The 15,921-nt window shown below is 54.1% G+C and overlaps 4 protein-coding genes across 4 annotated transcripts; 3 read left to right on the forward strand and 1 right to left on the reverse strand.

The window, feature by feature from the left end:
* Positions 1–4,861: 4,861 nt before the first annotated feature.
* On the forward strand, positions 4,862–9,135 carry LTHEOB_3004 (Hydantoinase/oxoprolinase; the record flags this gene model as incomplete). Its single annotated transcript, XM_035511880.1, has 4 exons — positions 4,862–4,906; positions 4,959–7,471; positions 7,522–7,741; positions 7,789–9,135. The coding sequence occupies 4 exons, from the start codon at positions 4,862–4,864 to the stop codon at positions 9,133–9,135; spliced, it is 4,125 nt and encodes a 1,374-aa protein (XP_035363730.1).
* Positions 9,136–10,440: 1,305 nt separating this feature from the next.
* Positions 10,441–12,266, forward strand: LTHEOB_3005 (uncharacterized protein; the record flags this gene model as incomplete). The annotated part of the gene is made up of 4 exons (XM_035511881.1): positions 10,441–10,645; positions 10,699–10,737; positions 10,800–11,086; positions 11,145–12,266. The coding sequence occupies 4 exons, from the start codon at positions 10,441–10,443 to the stop codon at positions 12,264–12,266; spliced, it is 1,653 nt and encodes a 550-aa protein (XP_035363731.1).
* A 224-nt stretch (positions 12,267–12,490) lies between these two features.
* Positions 12,491–13,209, reverse strand: LTHEOB_3006 (Allophanate hydrolase; the record flags this gene model as incomplete). Its single annotated transcript, XM_035511882.1, has 2 exons — positions 12,491–12,925; positions 12,997–13,209. The coding sequence occupies 2 exons, from the start codon at positions 13,207–13,209 to the stop codon at positions 12,491–12,493; spliced, it is 648 nt and encodes a 215-aa protein (XP_035363732.1).
* A 417-nt stretch (positions 13,210–13,626) lies between these two features.
* LTHEOB_3007 (Urea active transporter protein) lies at positions 13,627–15,782 on the forward strand (the record flags this gene model as incomplete). Its single annotated transcript, XM_035511883.1, has 3 exons — positions 13,627–13,914; positions 13,965–14,098; positions 14,153–15,782. 3 exons carry the CDS (start codon positions 13,627–13,629, stop codon positions 15,780–15,782), a joined length of 2,052 nt encoding a protein of 683 aa, XP_035363733.1.
* Between the last annotated feature and the right edge of the window lie 139 nt (positions 15,783–15,921).

Genomic DNA, 15,921 nt, shown 5'->3' on the forward strand with positions numbered 1-15,921 from the left:
GCCAAAGGGGTTTTCCGCATGTTTCACGTGTTGTGCTGATCATACGAGCGAATGGAGGGTTTGAGACAAACAACGAGGAATGAGTGTCGCACTGCGAAACTTGCCAGCAGCCGTCGCGCAAATTTCGAAGATAATGTAATTGGATCAGCTCACTTTAGTGTTAATTTTTTGGCCCCCAAAAACTATCACTTGAAGCAAATATTGTGATCCAACCACGTATTTCCTTTCTTGTCACTGGTGCATAAGCCAGATAGAACGGCAGGCGCCACATTTCACACAACTGTACACCTGTGGCTTTCAGCTGTTGGCAACCGTTGTCCAGAAACACAAGTACGGTAAGGAATGCGTGAGATCTGTTCTTCTCTGGCTTTGACGTTTGTCCGTCTCCCAAATGGACCGCGAGACTTTCACAGCAAAATTGGAACATAAGATGCCCACAGGGAATGTAGGATATAAAGGTTTACATCTGCATCTCTTGCTAGACGCTCACCAAGCTTGGTTCCTCCGTGACAACTCCATACAGCTCAGGATGCATTCATTCATTTTGGTGGCCCTCTTTCTCACGGTCTTATCCGTTCACGCTATCCCGCAGGGGACCTCCCGTCTCGCCTCCTCAGAATCTCAACCAAGCCCGCTTCCATCGACGACCTCGCGTGGTGTTGTCACCATTGGACCAAAATGCACGGGATGTGTCCTTCAAGCTGTCAAACCAACTCTGCTCTCATACCCTGGCACGGTTTACTGCCTTGACGTGTTTTTCATCACGACTACGCCCGAATTCGTTCAATACACTACTGTGGGACCAGATGGTTCTACCACCCATACCTCCAGCCGCTACTGCCTCCCCTCTATCCAAGCCAGTACGACATCAATCACGTGGCAAGCGAACGGTACACCTCTGTAAACCTCTCCATATTCCCTGTAGATATGTGGTAAATGATCTGACAATTGGCAGGACCTGGCCGACCAAGTATCTTGCATACAGTACTTTCGAAGCAGGCACGTGGAGCCGTGGTGACGGCTCATTCTGCACAATTGATCCCACAATGATAGAAGCGCAGAGCCCCATCTTTTACCCTGCATCAAGTCTTCCGGCGACCCTTGCTCCTGTCCCGTCGCAAGTTGTTCAGTCAATTATTCATGACCCCTCCATTCCCCTCCCTTTCAACATTTCAACTTGCACGGCCAACGGCGGATTGGGGGGTCCCATTCTTGCAGAGCTGGAACCTGACTGCTCATGTACCACCACCAACACGCCATATTCATCATGTATTCAACTTCCCCCGACTACGTACACTATTCCGAATACTTGGGTTCAATCAGGATACCACCAGCATATCACGTCGCTTCCAAAACCTCATATTGCTGGCCGTGCCCCAGATCCCACAGCTGAAACGAGTCACATCATTGGCACCTCCATTGGACATTAAGAGCTGTCTTATACTTCCACCGTAAGTTTTTCACCTACATCTTGACGCCGAAATCCAAGAACTTACACCCTTATTTTACAGACATCGCGCGCAGAGATATCAACTATTGGCAGAACGTTCTTCAGGAAAAGTCAAGAAATAAGTACAACCGATTTTTGAGGTTGTTCTTTTCCACGATTTTGCAAACTTCATAATTAGTTCTGATCGCAATTAAATAGAACAAATCCCTCTCTCAATTTCCAGATAAATCATCCGAGCACGGCTGTGCAGTATTTCTCTGGATAAGATGGGAGATGATTTAGGATCAGATTTTTCATTCAGTTCCAAAAACAAACCACATGAACAGCGATCGAGCACAGGTCAACTTTAGATAGGTATAGCTCAATTAATTAAGTTTCTTTACCCGTATTACCGTCTATGACACTAACTAATTAGTGTAAAGATGCAGTGTGAAGATGTAGTGTGCCATAAGCCCTTTCGTATTGTTGACATTTTACTAGGTGGTGAGACGCTGCTGCAGATCGATTTTAAATCGATCTGGTAAGTAGAATTTAAAGTGCTGCTAAATTGTGCCGAATACAAAGCGTCCAGCAATATAACGACTCTCACCATGGTCGCCTCATAAGCGGAGAAAAGATATCAAATTTTGAAAAATTCCCTTTGCGCCCTGGCATCTTCTGAGACACTGACTTTGCGGCTAATCTGTTTTCTCTTTCCGGCTGAAGGCCCTGGCAAGCTGTGTCCGTAAACAGTCCACAATTCTGCATGTCCACTGGCCCGTGCAAGCTCTTGAACCTTGGAGCCAGAACCGTCGTAAGTTGGGCTTTCTTGCCTTCCCCTCACCGGCCGAGCCAAGGTGATCCTTCTGTTTGCTGGCATCAGCGCACGGTCCATTAGGCGAGCAACGGAAGTGATGGAAGCAGTATGTGTGTCGCTGTGTTTCTGGCCCCCGTTTCGTATCCCCGCATATGTGGGACCCCACGCCTGCCTTTTTGAGTTCTCCAGGATCGACTAAAGTTACTGATCGGCATCCAATCCTTCAGGCACGAACCAGCACGCAGACACGAACCATCATGCAGATTGAATGTTGGTCTGACACGAATGCCCAGTTCGGCTATGTACCTCGACGGACCACGGTTCCGAGAAAACACATATAAAATGCCTCTTTCTCTCTCGAATTTGTCTCTCTCCTCACCAAACCCACCAGCTCATTCACAGTCAATTGAGTCTTTTGAACACCGCCAACATGCGTTTCACCTTCTCCATGATCGCTCTCTTCTTTGCCGCCGCCCTCGCTGCGCCGAGCGCAGAACCTGAGAACTCGGGCCTGTTGCAGCCCAGGTGCTCCGCCCGTGGTGGTAAGTTGATCATCCTCTGTTTCGTTGCTATGCTGACGGAAATGATTAGTGCAATGCCAGCAGCCGGCTGAGTGCTGCAGCGGCGTTTGTGCTATCGACAAGGGCTGTGCTTGCCAGACGTGTCTTTAGGTAAGTGATTCTTTGAAGTGTAGCGTATGTAAAATAACGATCAAGTTGCTGAGACATTACAGAAAACTCATGGTTGCTGTTTTTCACTTGTTGCGGCACAATGAATGAGTAACGAGATACGTTGGGATCCGAAATGGAACAAATAAATGGACATTCACTTGCGGGAGCGCTGCTGCTCATACTTTCCATTGGGAACGATGTAGATGGAGGGTATTTGTAGATAAAACTACCCATATCCAATTAAAAGAGCTCTGCACAATCATGAATGATTTTTTGTGCCTAAATTCCGCTGTTGAAAATTTTATTGACACTTGCGAAGAGATTCGGTAGTTCGGCTTTTCTGCCTGACGGACTTCCGGGATGGGCGCCGAGACGTGTGGATACTGTTCCGCACTATTTGCTTGCGCGGAATCCGCGGGTTCCAGTCAGTGAACGTAGGCTGGTAAGCTACACCGGGCTTACGTGATTGAAGTTGTGGTTTTGAGAGAGAAGACGGAGGCGGAGTAGAGGGCGGGAGTGTTGTGGGAACAAGCATGTCAGTAGTGATTGATGACGGTAGTCATTGTGACAGATGGTTGAAAAGCTGCTCTACGGGGGCGAAATGCACGTATATGCTATTTTCGTTGTTGTTGATGTCTGTAGCACAGGTCTACTTAAATCGAGGGGAGGCATGGTCCGTCTGGATCTCTACCGTTTACATCTCTGGAAATTCTAGCGGTGCCTGCCAAGGGCCAAAATTCTTGCAATTGGCCCAAAGTTCACTTCGCAAGGTCCTTTATGGCTCGCGACCACATTCACTGACTTTGCACCTCATCCATTTTATAGATATTCGAAGATAAAGCGTATCACGTATGAGGTCGCTGCACCTTTGCATGATGCATTCGTGCGTGAGTAAATTTTTATAGCATGCCGTCAACCATAAGCAACAATACTTCAGCATATATATTCCTTGTCCAGCACTTTGAATATACTATGCCTACTTGCTGCAGGAACCCTCACCGTTGGTGTGCCCTAAATATATAGCTTGCTTTCTGGCTGCCCAATCTCCCGAATTTATTTGTTTAAGCTACTCTTTTATTGTGTTAAAAGGCTGTGGGAAAACGCAGGTGTGAGATACAGTTTACCAGTAGTAGCGAATGGGATGGCCATTTCATGGGCGGCAGGTTATTAAATCGAACACAAAAAGGTTTGGCGCATGGGGATCGATAAACGGCCAGAGCCAATAATGGCCATGCGCTGAACGTATCCCAGCAATAAATGTAGTATAGGTAGGCAGAGTAATATATTACTATTAGTATCGATATTAATAAGTGTTACTCCCACAGTATGCAACGCACCGTCGCAGCTCGGGCAGCGACCTCGTAGACAACATGTTGTTACCTAGGCATAATTAGTCCTAGTGCTTACATTAACGGCGTGAGATCCGTTTGTGGTTAGACCGTAATCGACGTGGGGCGATGTGGCGAATCTTCTTATCGGAGATTGACGAGAGAAGTGGGGAAATATCCCGACGTAAAGCAGTATGATTCTTATGTAGTTGCCTCGCCCCCGGTAGTGAGACTTTTGACTGGCATCTGTCCTTGTAAACCTTGTTTGCTCCGTCACAGTGAAGGACCTCGACAGACTTTATTGGGTGGTCAAGAATTAAGTCGCGCGATTCGCAGCAACATGCGGGAAGGTCGTTACCATATGTGTGATTAGGGTTCTGACTGTACCTTATCGGTCGATCAACCCCGTCTCGGTTTTATGGCTGCCCTCCCACTCTCAGGTGCAACGTCCATTTCAAGGAGTGTTTTAAAGCCCTATGATTGTCTTATCTGCATGATGTCAATGAAGCGCAGCCTCTGGAGCACAAGAGGCCATTGACTATATCAGCATTGGGGCCCCCGGTCTACTGGGCTGATCAGCCCAGCCTTCGGTTTTCCGAATCAGCAGTAACCCAAGATGGCATCTACAGAGAGAGGCTACCGTCTTGGTGTAGACATTGGAGTGAGTCTCACATCACTTGCTCTTCCGATACTCCGCTCAATACTACAAATAGGGAACCTTCACCGATATCTGCGTCATCACTCCTGAGGGCAGGACTGTTTCCGCGAAGGTGCCCACAAATGTCTCCGACCAGAGTATCGCCGTAAAGGAGGGGGTCAATCAGGTGAGAAAGTTGCTGAAAGAGACGTACTCTTGGGACGGCAAGTTTGACTACATCCATCATGGTACAACAATTGCAACCAATGCCATTCTTGAGGGAAAGGGTGCCAAAACCGGCCTTGTTGTCACAGCTGGGCATAGAAGTATCCTCAGCACAAGACGCTCCCAAATTCCCGGTGGCCTAGGAGCCTGGATCAACTGGCAGCCTCCCACACCCCTCGTGCCTCTGGAGAGGACTGTTGAGGCTCCCGAGCGAGTCTCGATTCAGGGTGAGATTGTGCGCCAGCTGGATGAGGAGACGTTCCGTGAAAGCCTTCAAGATCTCAAGCGTCAAAAGCCAGAGGCCATTTGCGTTAGTCTGCTCAACTCGTTTGCAAACAATGTACATGAGGAGAGTATCAGGAAAATCATCGCGGAAGAGTTCCCCTCGAACGTTGAAGTTGTCACTTCAACTGAAGTTCTTCCGGAAATTCAAGAGGCAAGTGAGCAAACGCATTGCCATGGATTGATTACTGACATTAACCAGTACGAGAGAACTGTCACCACAGCTGCCAATGCTGTCGTCAAACCCGTTGTAAAGAAATATCTGAACAACTTGAAGGAGCTCCTTGCACCTGATACCGATATCATCAGAATCCTCAAGTCTGATGGAGACCTGACATCTGTTGAACTCGCCGGCGAACAACCGGTCAACATCCTGATGAGCGGACCAGCTGGTGGAGTCACTGGCGTCGGCCATGAGATTGCCAAAAACACTCCGTTCAAAAATCTCATCACCCTGGATATGGGTGGCACCTCAACTGACTGCGCTCTTATTCCCGGCACGAACACTGTCCTCCGCCGTGAGACTGTTGTCGGCTCCCACACAGTCAAGGCCCCTTCTGTTGACGTTCGAACCGTAGGTGCTGGTGGAGGCTCGATCGCCCAATTCAACTCCTTGACACACGCCTTGCGTGTTGGGCCCGAGTCTGCAGGTGCTATCCCCGGCCCTGTTGCATATGGAAAAGGAGGCACCCAGGCAACCGTTACTGATGCCAATCTTGTTCTTGGATATCTACCCTCCAAAATCCTGGGTGGGACGTTTAACCTCGACGTCCGAGCGGCAACAACCGCCGTAGAGTCCATCGCCAACCAGATGGGTATGACAGTGACGCAAACTGCTGAGGGTATCATCGACCTAGCCAATGAAACAATGTATGGAGCTTTGCGTCTCGTGTCGGTCGAGCAAGGTTACGATCCTCGAGAATTTGCACTCGTTGCGTTTGGAGGCGCTGGACCTCTCCACGCAAATGCGGTTGGAAAGCTGCTAGGGGCATTCCCCATCATCATTCCTCCGGCTCCTGGAATCCTCTGTGCTCGTGGTGATGCAGCAACAAAGATGAGCCATGAGCAATCCTGCACGTACATCAAGCTCTTTTCCGACGCATCAGCAGAGGACCTCAGGGCAGCATTTGACAATCTCAAATCCGGCTGCGTAACGACCATGATGAAAGCTCTTGGCACAGATCGGTCTTCGTTTGAGATTTCTTACCAAGCCGATATGCGGTACAAAGGCCAGGCTTTGATCCTCACAGTCAACATGACGGAGTCTGAGCTGATGTCCGAGCAATCCAAGCTGCTCTCCCTCCTTCGTGAAAAATTTGACGCAGTACACGAACAGCAATTCAGCTTCACTCTGGCACAGACGATTGATTTGGAAATCATGCGTCTTCGTGTCAAGGCCACAGATGCATCACCGGATATTCCCATCCAGTCCATTGAAGACGCTCCCAGTGACACCCCTCCAGACTCAGCTATCATCTCCCGTAGCCCTATCGTCTGCAATGGAGAGACGGTTGAGGCTATCTTCTGGAACCGCTCATTGATCACCAAGAAAGGTTACAAGGTATCTGGACCATGCATCATCACCGAGATGGACTCAAACACGCTTATCCTGCCCGGCTACAGCGGTGAGATCGACAACATGGGCAACATTGTCATCAACCCAGATCAATCTGCTCAAGCCTTGACCAATGGGATTGTTGAGAACAGAACATCGGCTCAAGAGGTTGTTGCCGCCAACCCGCTTATACCAACGCTCATCTCCAGTGCTTTGGGTAGCATTCGCCGCGAGATGGATACGCTCATGCTGCGGTGCGCGATGAGCCCTGCCATTCGGGATCAGCAGGACGAATTCAATGTGATCACCAACACCCGTGGCCAGATGCTTGTAGGCCAGTTCGGAAGCTTCATCACTCAATTTCTGCAGAACTGGAAGGGTACCATTGAAGAAGGTGACGTCTTCGTGACAAACGACGTGTATGGTACGGAAGGTGCCGTATCACATTTGAACGACGTCATAGTGCTCTTGCCCATTTGGTACCACGGAAAGACTGTAGGCTGGGCTGCAAATTTTGGCCATTTGACGTGAGTATCCATTCCGGGAACTGCAATGAATGGCCGCTTACAAGGACTAGAGATGTGCAAGGGAAAGTCCCTGGGTCAATGAGCATCAACGCCACCACGATATTCGAGGATGGGTTGCAGATTCCTTCTGTTAAGCTGTACTCCAAGGGCGTGTTCAACGGTGATCTGATGAAGGTGTTCCTACGAAACAGCCGCATTCCGGAATGGTTCCAAAGCGATGTGACTGCGCTGGTTGCTGCTTGCAGGACCGCTGCTACTCGTGTCTGTGAGGTAAGGCTGAACCTACCTGAAACGGTTCCTCGCTAAACATTGTACAGCTCTGCGATCGTTACGGTGCCGAAGTATACGAAGCCGCGTGTGATAGTCTGCTCGACCGCTGCCGTTCGGCCATCAGCCAAATCATCGAAACCAAAATGGACGACGAGTACAGCAGCTTCACCGACTTCATCGACGACAACGGCCAAGGCATCGGCCCCTGGATGATTTCCTGCTCCATGCAAAAGCAGAACAACCGCCTGATCTTCGACTGGGACGGCACGAGCCCGCAGGCCGAAACATCCATCAACTTCTACCTCTCAACGCCCATGTTCAAGATGTTCATCGGCTACTTCCTCCTCGCCATCTACGACCCACACTGCGTCGTCAACGACGGCTTCCACGACCTCGTCGAGCTGCGCATCCCGGAAGGCACGATCCTACGACCCATCCGCCCCGCCGCACTGTCCTGCCGCACGCACCTCCTGGGCCGCATCATGGACGTCATCCAAGCCCTCTTCGGCCAGCGCAACGCCGCCTACCGCTCCGCCGCCGGCTTCTCCGACTCACCCCACCTCTTCTACAGCGGCTTCAAGCCTTCGGGCGACTGGTTCCTGCTGTACCAGATCGGCTTCGGCGGCGTGCCGGCGCGCCCCGTCGGCGACGGGCCCGACTGCCACTGCCTGTTCCCGGCCATCAAGAGCATCCCGACCGAGACCATCGAGCTGTACTTCCCGCTGCTCATCGAGGCGAACGAGAGCGTGGCGGATAGCGGCGGCGCGGGGTTCTTTCGCGGCGGCAATGCGCAGCGCACGCTGTATCGATTCCTCTGTAAGGGAGAGGTGTCGATTCATGATGACAGGTGGCTGACCAAGCCGTGGGGCGTCAATGGCGGCGAGCCGGGGACGCGGTCGCGGAAGGGGATTTTTAGGGACAATTCGTACGGCACGGAGTGCCCGAAGTATGAGCCGCTGCCGAGCAAGATGGACCACCTTCGTGTGAAGCCCGGAGATGTGCTCGAGTGGGTGACGTGGGGTGGTGGGGGGCTGAATGATCCGTTGACCAGGCCGCCGGAGATTGTCGCGTTGGAGGTGCATCGAAAGCTCGTCACGCTGGATGGCGCGAGGAAGAATTATGGTGTTGTTGTGCGCCCGGGGGATTTCACCGTTGATGAGGAGGCTACAGAGAAACTACGTGAAGAGACAAAGAGAGCAAGGCCGACAGAGTGGGGGAAGGACAGCTACAATCGCGGTGGTACCATGAAGGAGCTTATAGAGAGATGTGAAGAAGAGACAGGGATGAAGGCACCCAGACCTCAGTGGGAGGAAGATCCATATGGACCGCACATGGCGAGGCCGTACGTTAAGCAGTGGTTCGAGGAGATGAGAAAGAGAACGGAATATCAGTGACAAGGGCGGTGGCGATAGTAGTAGCAGTAGTTGAACTATACCAGAATACCACCAGCCTCCGCGGCTGTGCCATCAAGAATATGACGTGTGATTTTCAAACAAGCGTTTAAAAGACTCACATGCTATCCGTTGACTCTGTGCCGCCTTGTGTAACCCAAAGCATGGTCACCGACACTGCGCCCGTGCGCGGTTTCCGCCCTCACCAGATCTCCCTAGTCGAACCTCAACGTCGACCATGCCACCATCAGAACCGCTTTTGAAATGTTCAGAGTGGCATGTTATGCATTGGATCGCCCTCGAAGCCATACTCGGCCGCAGCCTTCAAATTCACCCAGGAACCTCTGTAAAAACCGAGGCTCGAGTACGGTCACCGAAGAGTAGATCAACGAACGCATTGCCGACCTCCGCACAGTCTCCACTTTTACTGAGGGGTCTCGAACCACGAGACCTTGGCAACGGTTTTTTAACTATGGCTCATCTTATCGGTCGCAACGAGGCGATGGCACCGTGCCGTGCCTTGGCTACACTGAACGGCATTAACCGGTTTTCTTTTGAGCGGTCAACAGCGTCGAGAATCAAGTGACCGAGCATGAATTTGGAGCTGTTTGTCCAACGTGTCTGGCAGCACAATGAAATACGCAGGCGGATGCAGCTGGATAGCGGCGGAAGCTCGGATGCAAGGTGAAAGTCATGGACGCTTTTATTTTGGGATTTATTGGGGGCCAAAACACTGGGCCCGTGCTCGTATCCGGAGGAGTACTCCGCTTGGAAGAAAAGCCAAGGGTAGTCAGGTCTGCTGCTCAACGGCCAATGGGATGAAGCGTGGACGAATGATTAGTGTAGGCAGCAGTATGGCCCGCCATTTTTCCGTTGTTCAATAGAACCCACCTTCCATTTCAGGCACATTTGGTTCCGATCCCGGGAGGTGGGGCGACTCGACGCGTCGCCGTTCGCTAAAAGGGCCTGCACGTAAGCAGCTTGCTTTTATTAGGTTGCTTTGCATTCCGGCCCCGATCTCTACCTACGCCACAACCGATCCGGACTTAATACTTCAAGAAAAGGAATAGGCAGCGTTTTTAGAATTGCTGCTTCCCCCTTGCCATGGCTGCGTCCCACGCGAAAAAGGATCCGCCCCCCAGTTCCATGGCGATTTACCAAGCCGACAAAATGCCGCTGATGCGAACTGCGCGACCGGCATTCACATTGGCGGGTGGAGGATCGTCACAGCCACCACCCACACTGCTGTTCGTAAATGTTGGATCTGCGCAAAGTCGAGAGGAAAAACGGCAAATACGCGCCCACATTATGTTTACCACGCATGAGGCAAGACGACGCCAAGGAACACAGGGCCGCAAATCCAGCAACAAGAATCCCGAAGAAGATCAACGGAGGATCGTTTACCTCGCTGCATCGGAGAGTCCTCTGCAAGATGCGAGTGTCATGTGCGAAGATCCCTTCGACTCTCTACCAGTCAAGAGCTTCCCGGGGATGCATGAACTGGTTGAATACTGTAAGTGGTTGACAATCCGTATCCGAACCTCACTGAGAAAATTGCGCAATCAGACTTCGACGTCTACCCCGGTGTCTTGGCAATGACTGATGGTAAGTCCATGTCAAACGCCCACTGGCATGTGCGATACAGATTTGTTAACTCAAGTAAAAAGACCTCTTCTTAAAGAAAAAGGACAAAGAACGGAATGCAGTTGGAAGACGAAGCAATACGGTCTGGGACATCATGTCTTCGGAGGAGACACCGTTCCTCGTTCTCCTGGCAGAAATGTCACGCTTCCTCGACACAGCCAACCCCCAAGCCAAGTGGCGGAAATGCCACTTCACACTGCGGGAAAGGGCACTAAGATCAATCAGAGAGGGCTTGTCCAAGACAGCAACAGAGCCGTGGAATATCTCCGACGGCTACATCGCCGCAGTAGCGGGCATGCAAGGCGCAGCGGTACAAACCCCCTGCACACCAACCACCACTACCACACACTAACCCGCATCCACCGCAGACCATCTTCGGCGAAAAGAAAGCCGCCATCTCCCACCTCGCCGGCATGCGCGAACTCGTCCGGCTGCGCGGCGGCATCGACACCTTCCAAGGCATCGCGCGCCGCATCATCATCTGGTGCGAGTTCTACGTCTGCGCCGCGCACCACCTGCTGCCGACCATCGCGCCCATCCCGCCCGCTCCTTCTTCCCCTGTAGTTGACGACAACGACGATGATGATACCTCGTCGCCCTTCCCCGCCGCCTTCCGCTCCCTCGTCTCCCTCACGCATTCCCGGACTCTTGCACGTTTACCGCAGCACTGGCACTACCCCGGTAGTAGTCCGACCGTCTTCCCCCTCGTCCGCATCCTCCACGCCTTGCATCTCGTCAGCACCGCCAAGTCCGCAGCTTGGGCACCGGACCTCATGCCGCCGGGCCCCTCGCGCGATGCCGTGACGTCCGTCCTTGATGATGCGGGGCATTCGCTGCTTGTTCAGCTCGCACTATCCGAGGACGAGAGCGGCATTGTCCAGGTGCAGGACGAAGAGGAGGACGATGACGAGTGGAGGGAAATCAGGGAGGAAGGGGGAGTAAGGGCGAATGAGGCGGAAGGGGAGAATGCGGAGGACCGCTGGCTCCGCGTCGTGCTGCTGCATGCGGCGCATGTCTATCTCTGGGCCACGCTGAGCCATATTCCGCCTGGGGCGCAGATGAATGTGTTGTTTTTGGAGAGGTTGAGGAGAGCGTTGGATTTGGAGGGTGGGGATGAGGGGGGAGAGGAGATTGGTAGTGGCAGTCGGAGTGGTGGTGGGGTTAGCGTGCGTGCGGCGTTAGCTCGGTGCGGTGGGGAGGCTGGAGAGGGCCTGATGTGGGCGTTGGCGGTGGGGTGGTATCTGGCGGACAAGATATGGATCATGGCGCAGAGCGGGAAAGATCAAGTCCGCATGGCGGCAAGAGGGGGGATGATGTTGGGGTGGTTCGAGGATCGGATTGCGGAGCTGTTGGAGGCGTTTGGCGTCGGGGAAGAAGGAGGCACGGAGCTTGCGGCGCGGGTGGTGGCGGATTTTCCGGGGACGGATGAGTTTAGGAGGGGCTGGCACTGTTTACTGTTGCAGCAGAGATTTCGTGGGCTGCATTACTGATTGGTGTTGCGGGAAAGCTGACAGAGTGCTGGTGAACCAGGATCAATGAGAGATTGCGGAAATTTCGGGACCCCTCGCACTCGTGGCAGTCTAATGGTTAGTTTGCCTGCTCCCGTTACCTTTCTGCTGTTGACATGTATTTTAATCTGATAGGATGATGAGTTGGGGAAATACCACTGTACCAATTGAAATGGCCAGCTTTGACACAAATGTAATCCTTGACATCATACGCATGCCATATCTGAAGTTATGTACGCGCCGTCTATTGCTTGATTTCCAACACAGCCATGCTCGCCGGCGCTGGCCAGGGCGGCGTGGTAGGCGGCTTCCTGAGCCGCGTCGCCGTGCCATTGCGGGTTGCTGTCGACAGCGATGCGCAGCGTGGCGGCGGGCGCAGGCGGCGGCGGCGGGAGGCGGCGCGAGAAGGGGTTGTCCGGTTCGTACTGGGCCACCACGTCGTAGGCCAGGCAGGCGTCGTCCAGATTGAGGGCGAAGATAGAGACGCAGTCGAGGGCGCGGCAGGCGGGCACGACGCCGGCAGTGCTCAGAGCGCCGCGGGTTGGCTTGAGCCCGTTGAAGCCTGCAGGCACCCGGCCCGAGCCCGCAGTGTCGGTGCCCAGCGCACCAGCCCGCGCGCCACCACCGACGCCGATCCACTGCTGGAGCCACCGCACACGAAGCTTTTGTCGAACGTGTTCGGCACCACGCCGCACAGCAACCGCACGCCCACCAAGCCCGTTGCGAACTGGTCCAGATTGCACTTGCCCATCACCACCCGCCCCGCCTGCTTCAGCTGCCGCACCACGCCGACATCGACGCTGGCCGTGTACGCGAAGCTGGCGCACGCCGCCGTCGTCACCATGCCCGCGACGTCAATGTTGACCTTGACGGCAACCGGCACGCCGAACAGGGGCACGGCCGCTCTGGCTGCCCCATGTTCCATTTCCCCAGACTTTTTCCCCGTGGAAATCGCTCGAGCTGAGTCCCGCTTTTTCCGTTACGTGCAACTTGACGGTTGAGATAGCGAGGTGTTCGTCTTTATCTCTCCAATGCGCCGTCGGGCTGCCCCTCATTGCATCTCCGAGGGCTTCTCCCTTGGTTGGGCCTATAGGTGCAATTCGGCGCGCGTCCCGCTTTTTGGGTTACGTGAAGTTTACCGTCTGTATCTTATCGCTCGGCAAGTGGCCGTCGAGATACCTAAAATTCAGCCGCTATCAATTTGCTCGCCTTATCGCCGATCCCCACGCCGCCGACCATGACTCACGTGCAATCCGCCATTGTGTATGAATGCAAGGTACCTACACTAAAAAAATGTCGAAGTACCTCTCTCGTAGCTTTGCAATAATCAATCGCCGCAACCATGGACGCTGCTCCCTCTGACGCCCACACGGCGCCACTGAGCCAGGCCTATGGCTATGGCATCGTCGTTGGTCTCGGCTTTCTCTTTTCGCTGGGCATGATTCTCACCACCTGGATTCTCAAACGATACCAAGGCGAGCAGCAGACCAGTGAGATGTTCAGCACTGCCGGACGCACAGTCAAGTCTGGCCTTGTATCGTCCGCCGTCGTATCCTCTTGGACCTGGGCTGCCACACTCCTACAGTCCTCGGGAGTTGCATACCGCTACGGCGTTTCCGGCCCCTTCTGGGTACTTCACCTCTTCCGCATCCAACGAGATCCATTGTTGACGCTTTCCAGTATGCATCAGGTGCTACCGTCCAGATTCTTCTCTTCTCCACCCTTGCCATTGAGCTCAAACGTCGTGCTCCGAATGCCCATACCTTTCTCGAAGTCATCCGAGCTCGCTATGGACCAACAGCACACGCTGTATAGTACGCATCTGATTCTTTGCTGTTGCTGTGTCCCTACTAATTCCTTCACCCCAGCATTGTCTTTGGTCTCATGACCAACATCCTCGTCACTGCCATGCTGCTCACTGGCGGTTCCGCTGTGGTGACTAGCTTGACTGGAATGCATCCCGTTGCCGGCTGCTTTTTACTACCCCTGGGAGTCATCCTGTATACTTTGTTCGGCGGCATCAAGGCCACCTTCCTCACCGACTACGTGCACACGGTCGTCATTCTGGTCATCATCTTCCTCTTCGCCTTTTCCGCGTATGCCACCAGCGATATTCTCGGCTCCCCAAGCCGCGTCTATGACCTCCTTGTCGAAGCCTCTGCAGCCCACCCGGTCGACGGAAACGCCCATGGCAGCTACCTCACCATGCGTTCCAAAGAAGGCATCATTTTCTTCGTCATCAACATCGTCGGCAACTTCGGCACCGTCTTCTGCGACAACGGCTACTACAACAAAGCCATCGCCGCGCACCCGGTGTCGGCTCTGCCGGGCTACATCATGGGCGGCCTCTCCTGGTTCGCCATCCCGTGGCTCTGCGCCACGACCATGGGCCTCGCCGCCCTGGCCACCGAGTCCTCGCCCTCGTTCCCCACCTTCCCGTCCCGCATGGCCTCGGAAGACGTCACGGCCGGGCTCGTGCTCCCCTACGCCGCCGTCGCGCTCCTCGGCAAGGGCGGCGCCATCGCCACCCTCATCCTCATCTTCATGGCCGTCACGTCCGCCACCTCAGCCGAGCTGATCGCCGTCTCGGGCATCGCGACCTACGACATCTACCAGACGTACATCAACCCGCTCGCGACGGGCCGCAACCTCATCTGGACGGCGCACGGCTCCGTCGTCGGCTTCGGGCTCGCCATGGCCGCCTTCTCGACCGGCCTGCACTACGCCGGCATCTCCATGGGCTACCTCTACCTGCTCATGGGCGTCGTCGTGTCGTCGGCCGTGCTGCCCGCCTCGCTCACGCTGCTGTGGCGCAAGCAAAACCGCGCCGCCGCCACCCTCGCCCCGCTGCTCGGCCTGGCCACCAGCCTCGTCGCCTGGCTCGTCACGGCGAAGGTGCAGTACGGCGCCCTCACCGTCGAGAGCACCGGCGCAAACGACCCCATGCTCGCAGGCAACGTCGCCGCCCTGCTGTCGCCCGCCGTCTACGTGCCCGCCCTGACGTTCCTGCTCGGCGCCGACGACTACGACTGGGCGTCGATGAGGCAGGGCATCCGCAAGGCTGATGACGACGATGGCCCGCAAGATGTCGATCCCGAGAAGGTGGCTGCTGTTGCTGCTACTGCTGCTGTCGTGATTGCTGATGCCGGCCTGGACGAGGAGCAGAGGCTGCTGCTGCGCGCGTCGGCCATCGCCAAGTGGACGACCGGCGTCATGGCCCTGGCGTTCCTGGTCCTCTGGCCCATGCCGCTGTACGGCTCCGCGTATGTCTTCAGCAAGCCCTTCTTTACCGGCTGGGTTGTTGTGGGCTTTATCTGGCTGGCCTGCAGCACGGCTTGCGTCGGCGTTTTCCCGCTGTGGCAGGGGCGGAAGACGATTGCGAGGACGACGGGGATGCTGGTGAAGGATGTGTTTGGCTTCGGGAAGTCTGGCCGTGTTGTTGCCGGCTTGACGCCAAGTTCGCCCGAGACGACTGACGAAAGTGCCAGGAAGGAATGAAGTTGATGAGACATGTCTATAACGCTTTGTTTCATTGGAGACGACACAAAAAAAGATGAACAATTGTTTTACAACCACTCGTTAGGTAAAAGTTTTTGCACTTTGCGCTGTAGTAGATTCATAGATAGTCTAGTAGGGT

This window comes from Lasiodiplodia theobromae (assembly GCF_012971845.1).
Source record: "Lasiodiplodia theobromae strain AM2As chromosome Unknown scaffold_7, whole genome shotgun sequence".
In the NCBI taxonomy this organism is placed as follows: Eukaryota; Fungi; Ascomycota; class Dothideomycetes; order Botryosphaeriales; family Botryosphaeriaceae; genus Lasiodiplodia; species Lasiodiplodia theobromae.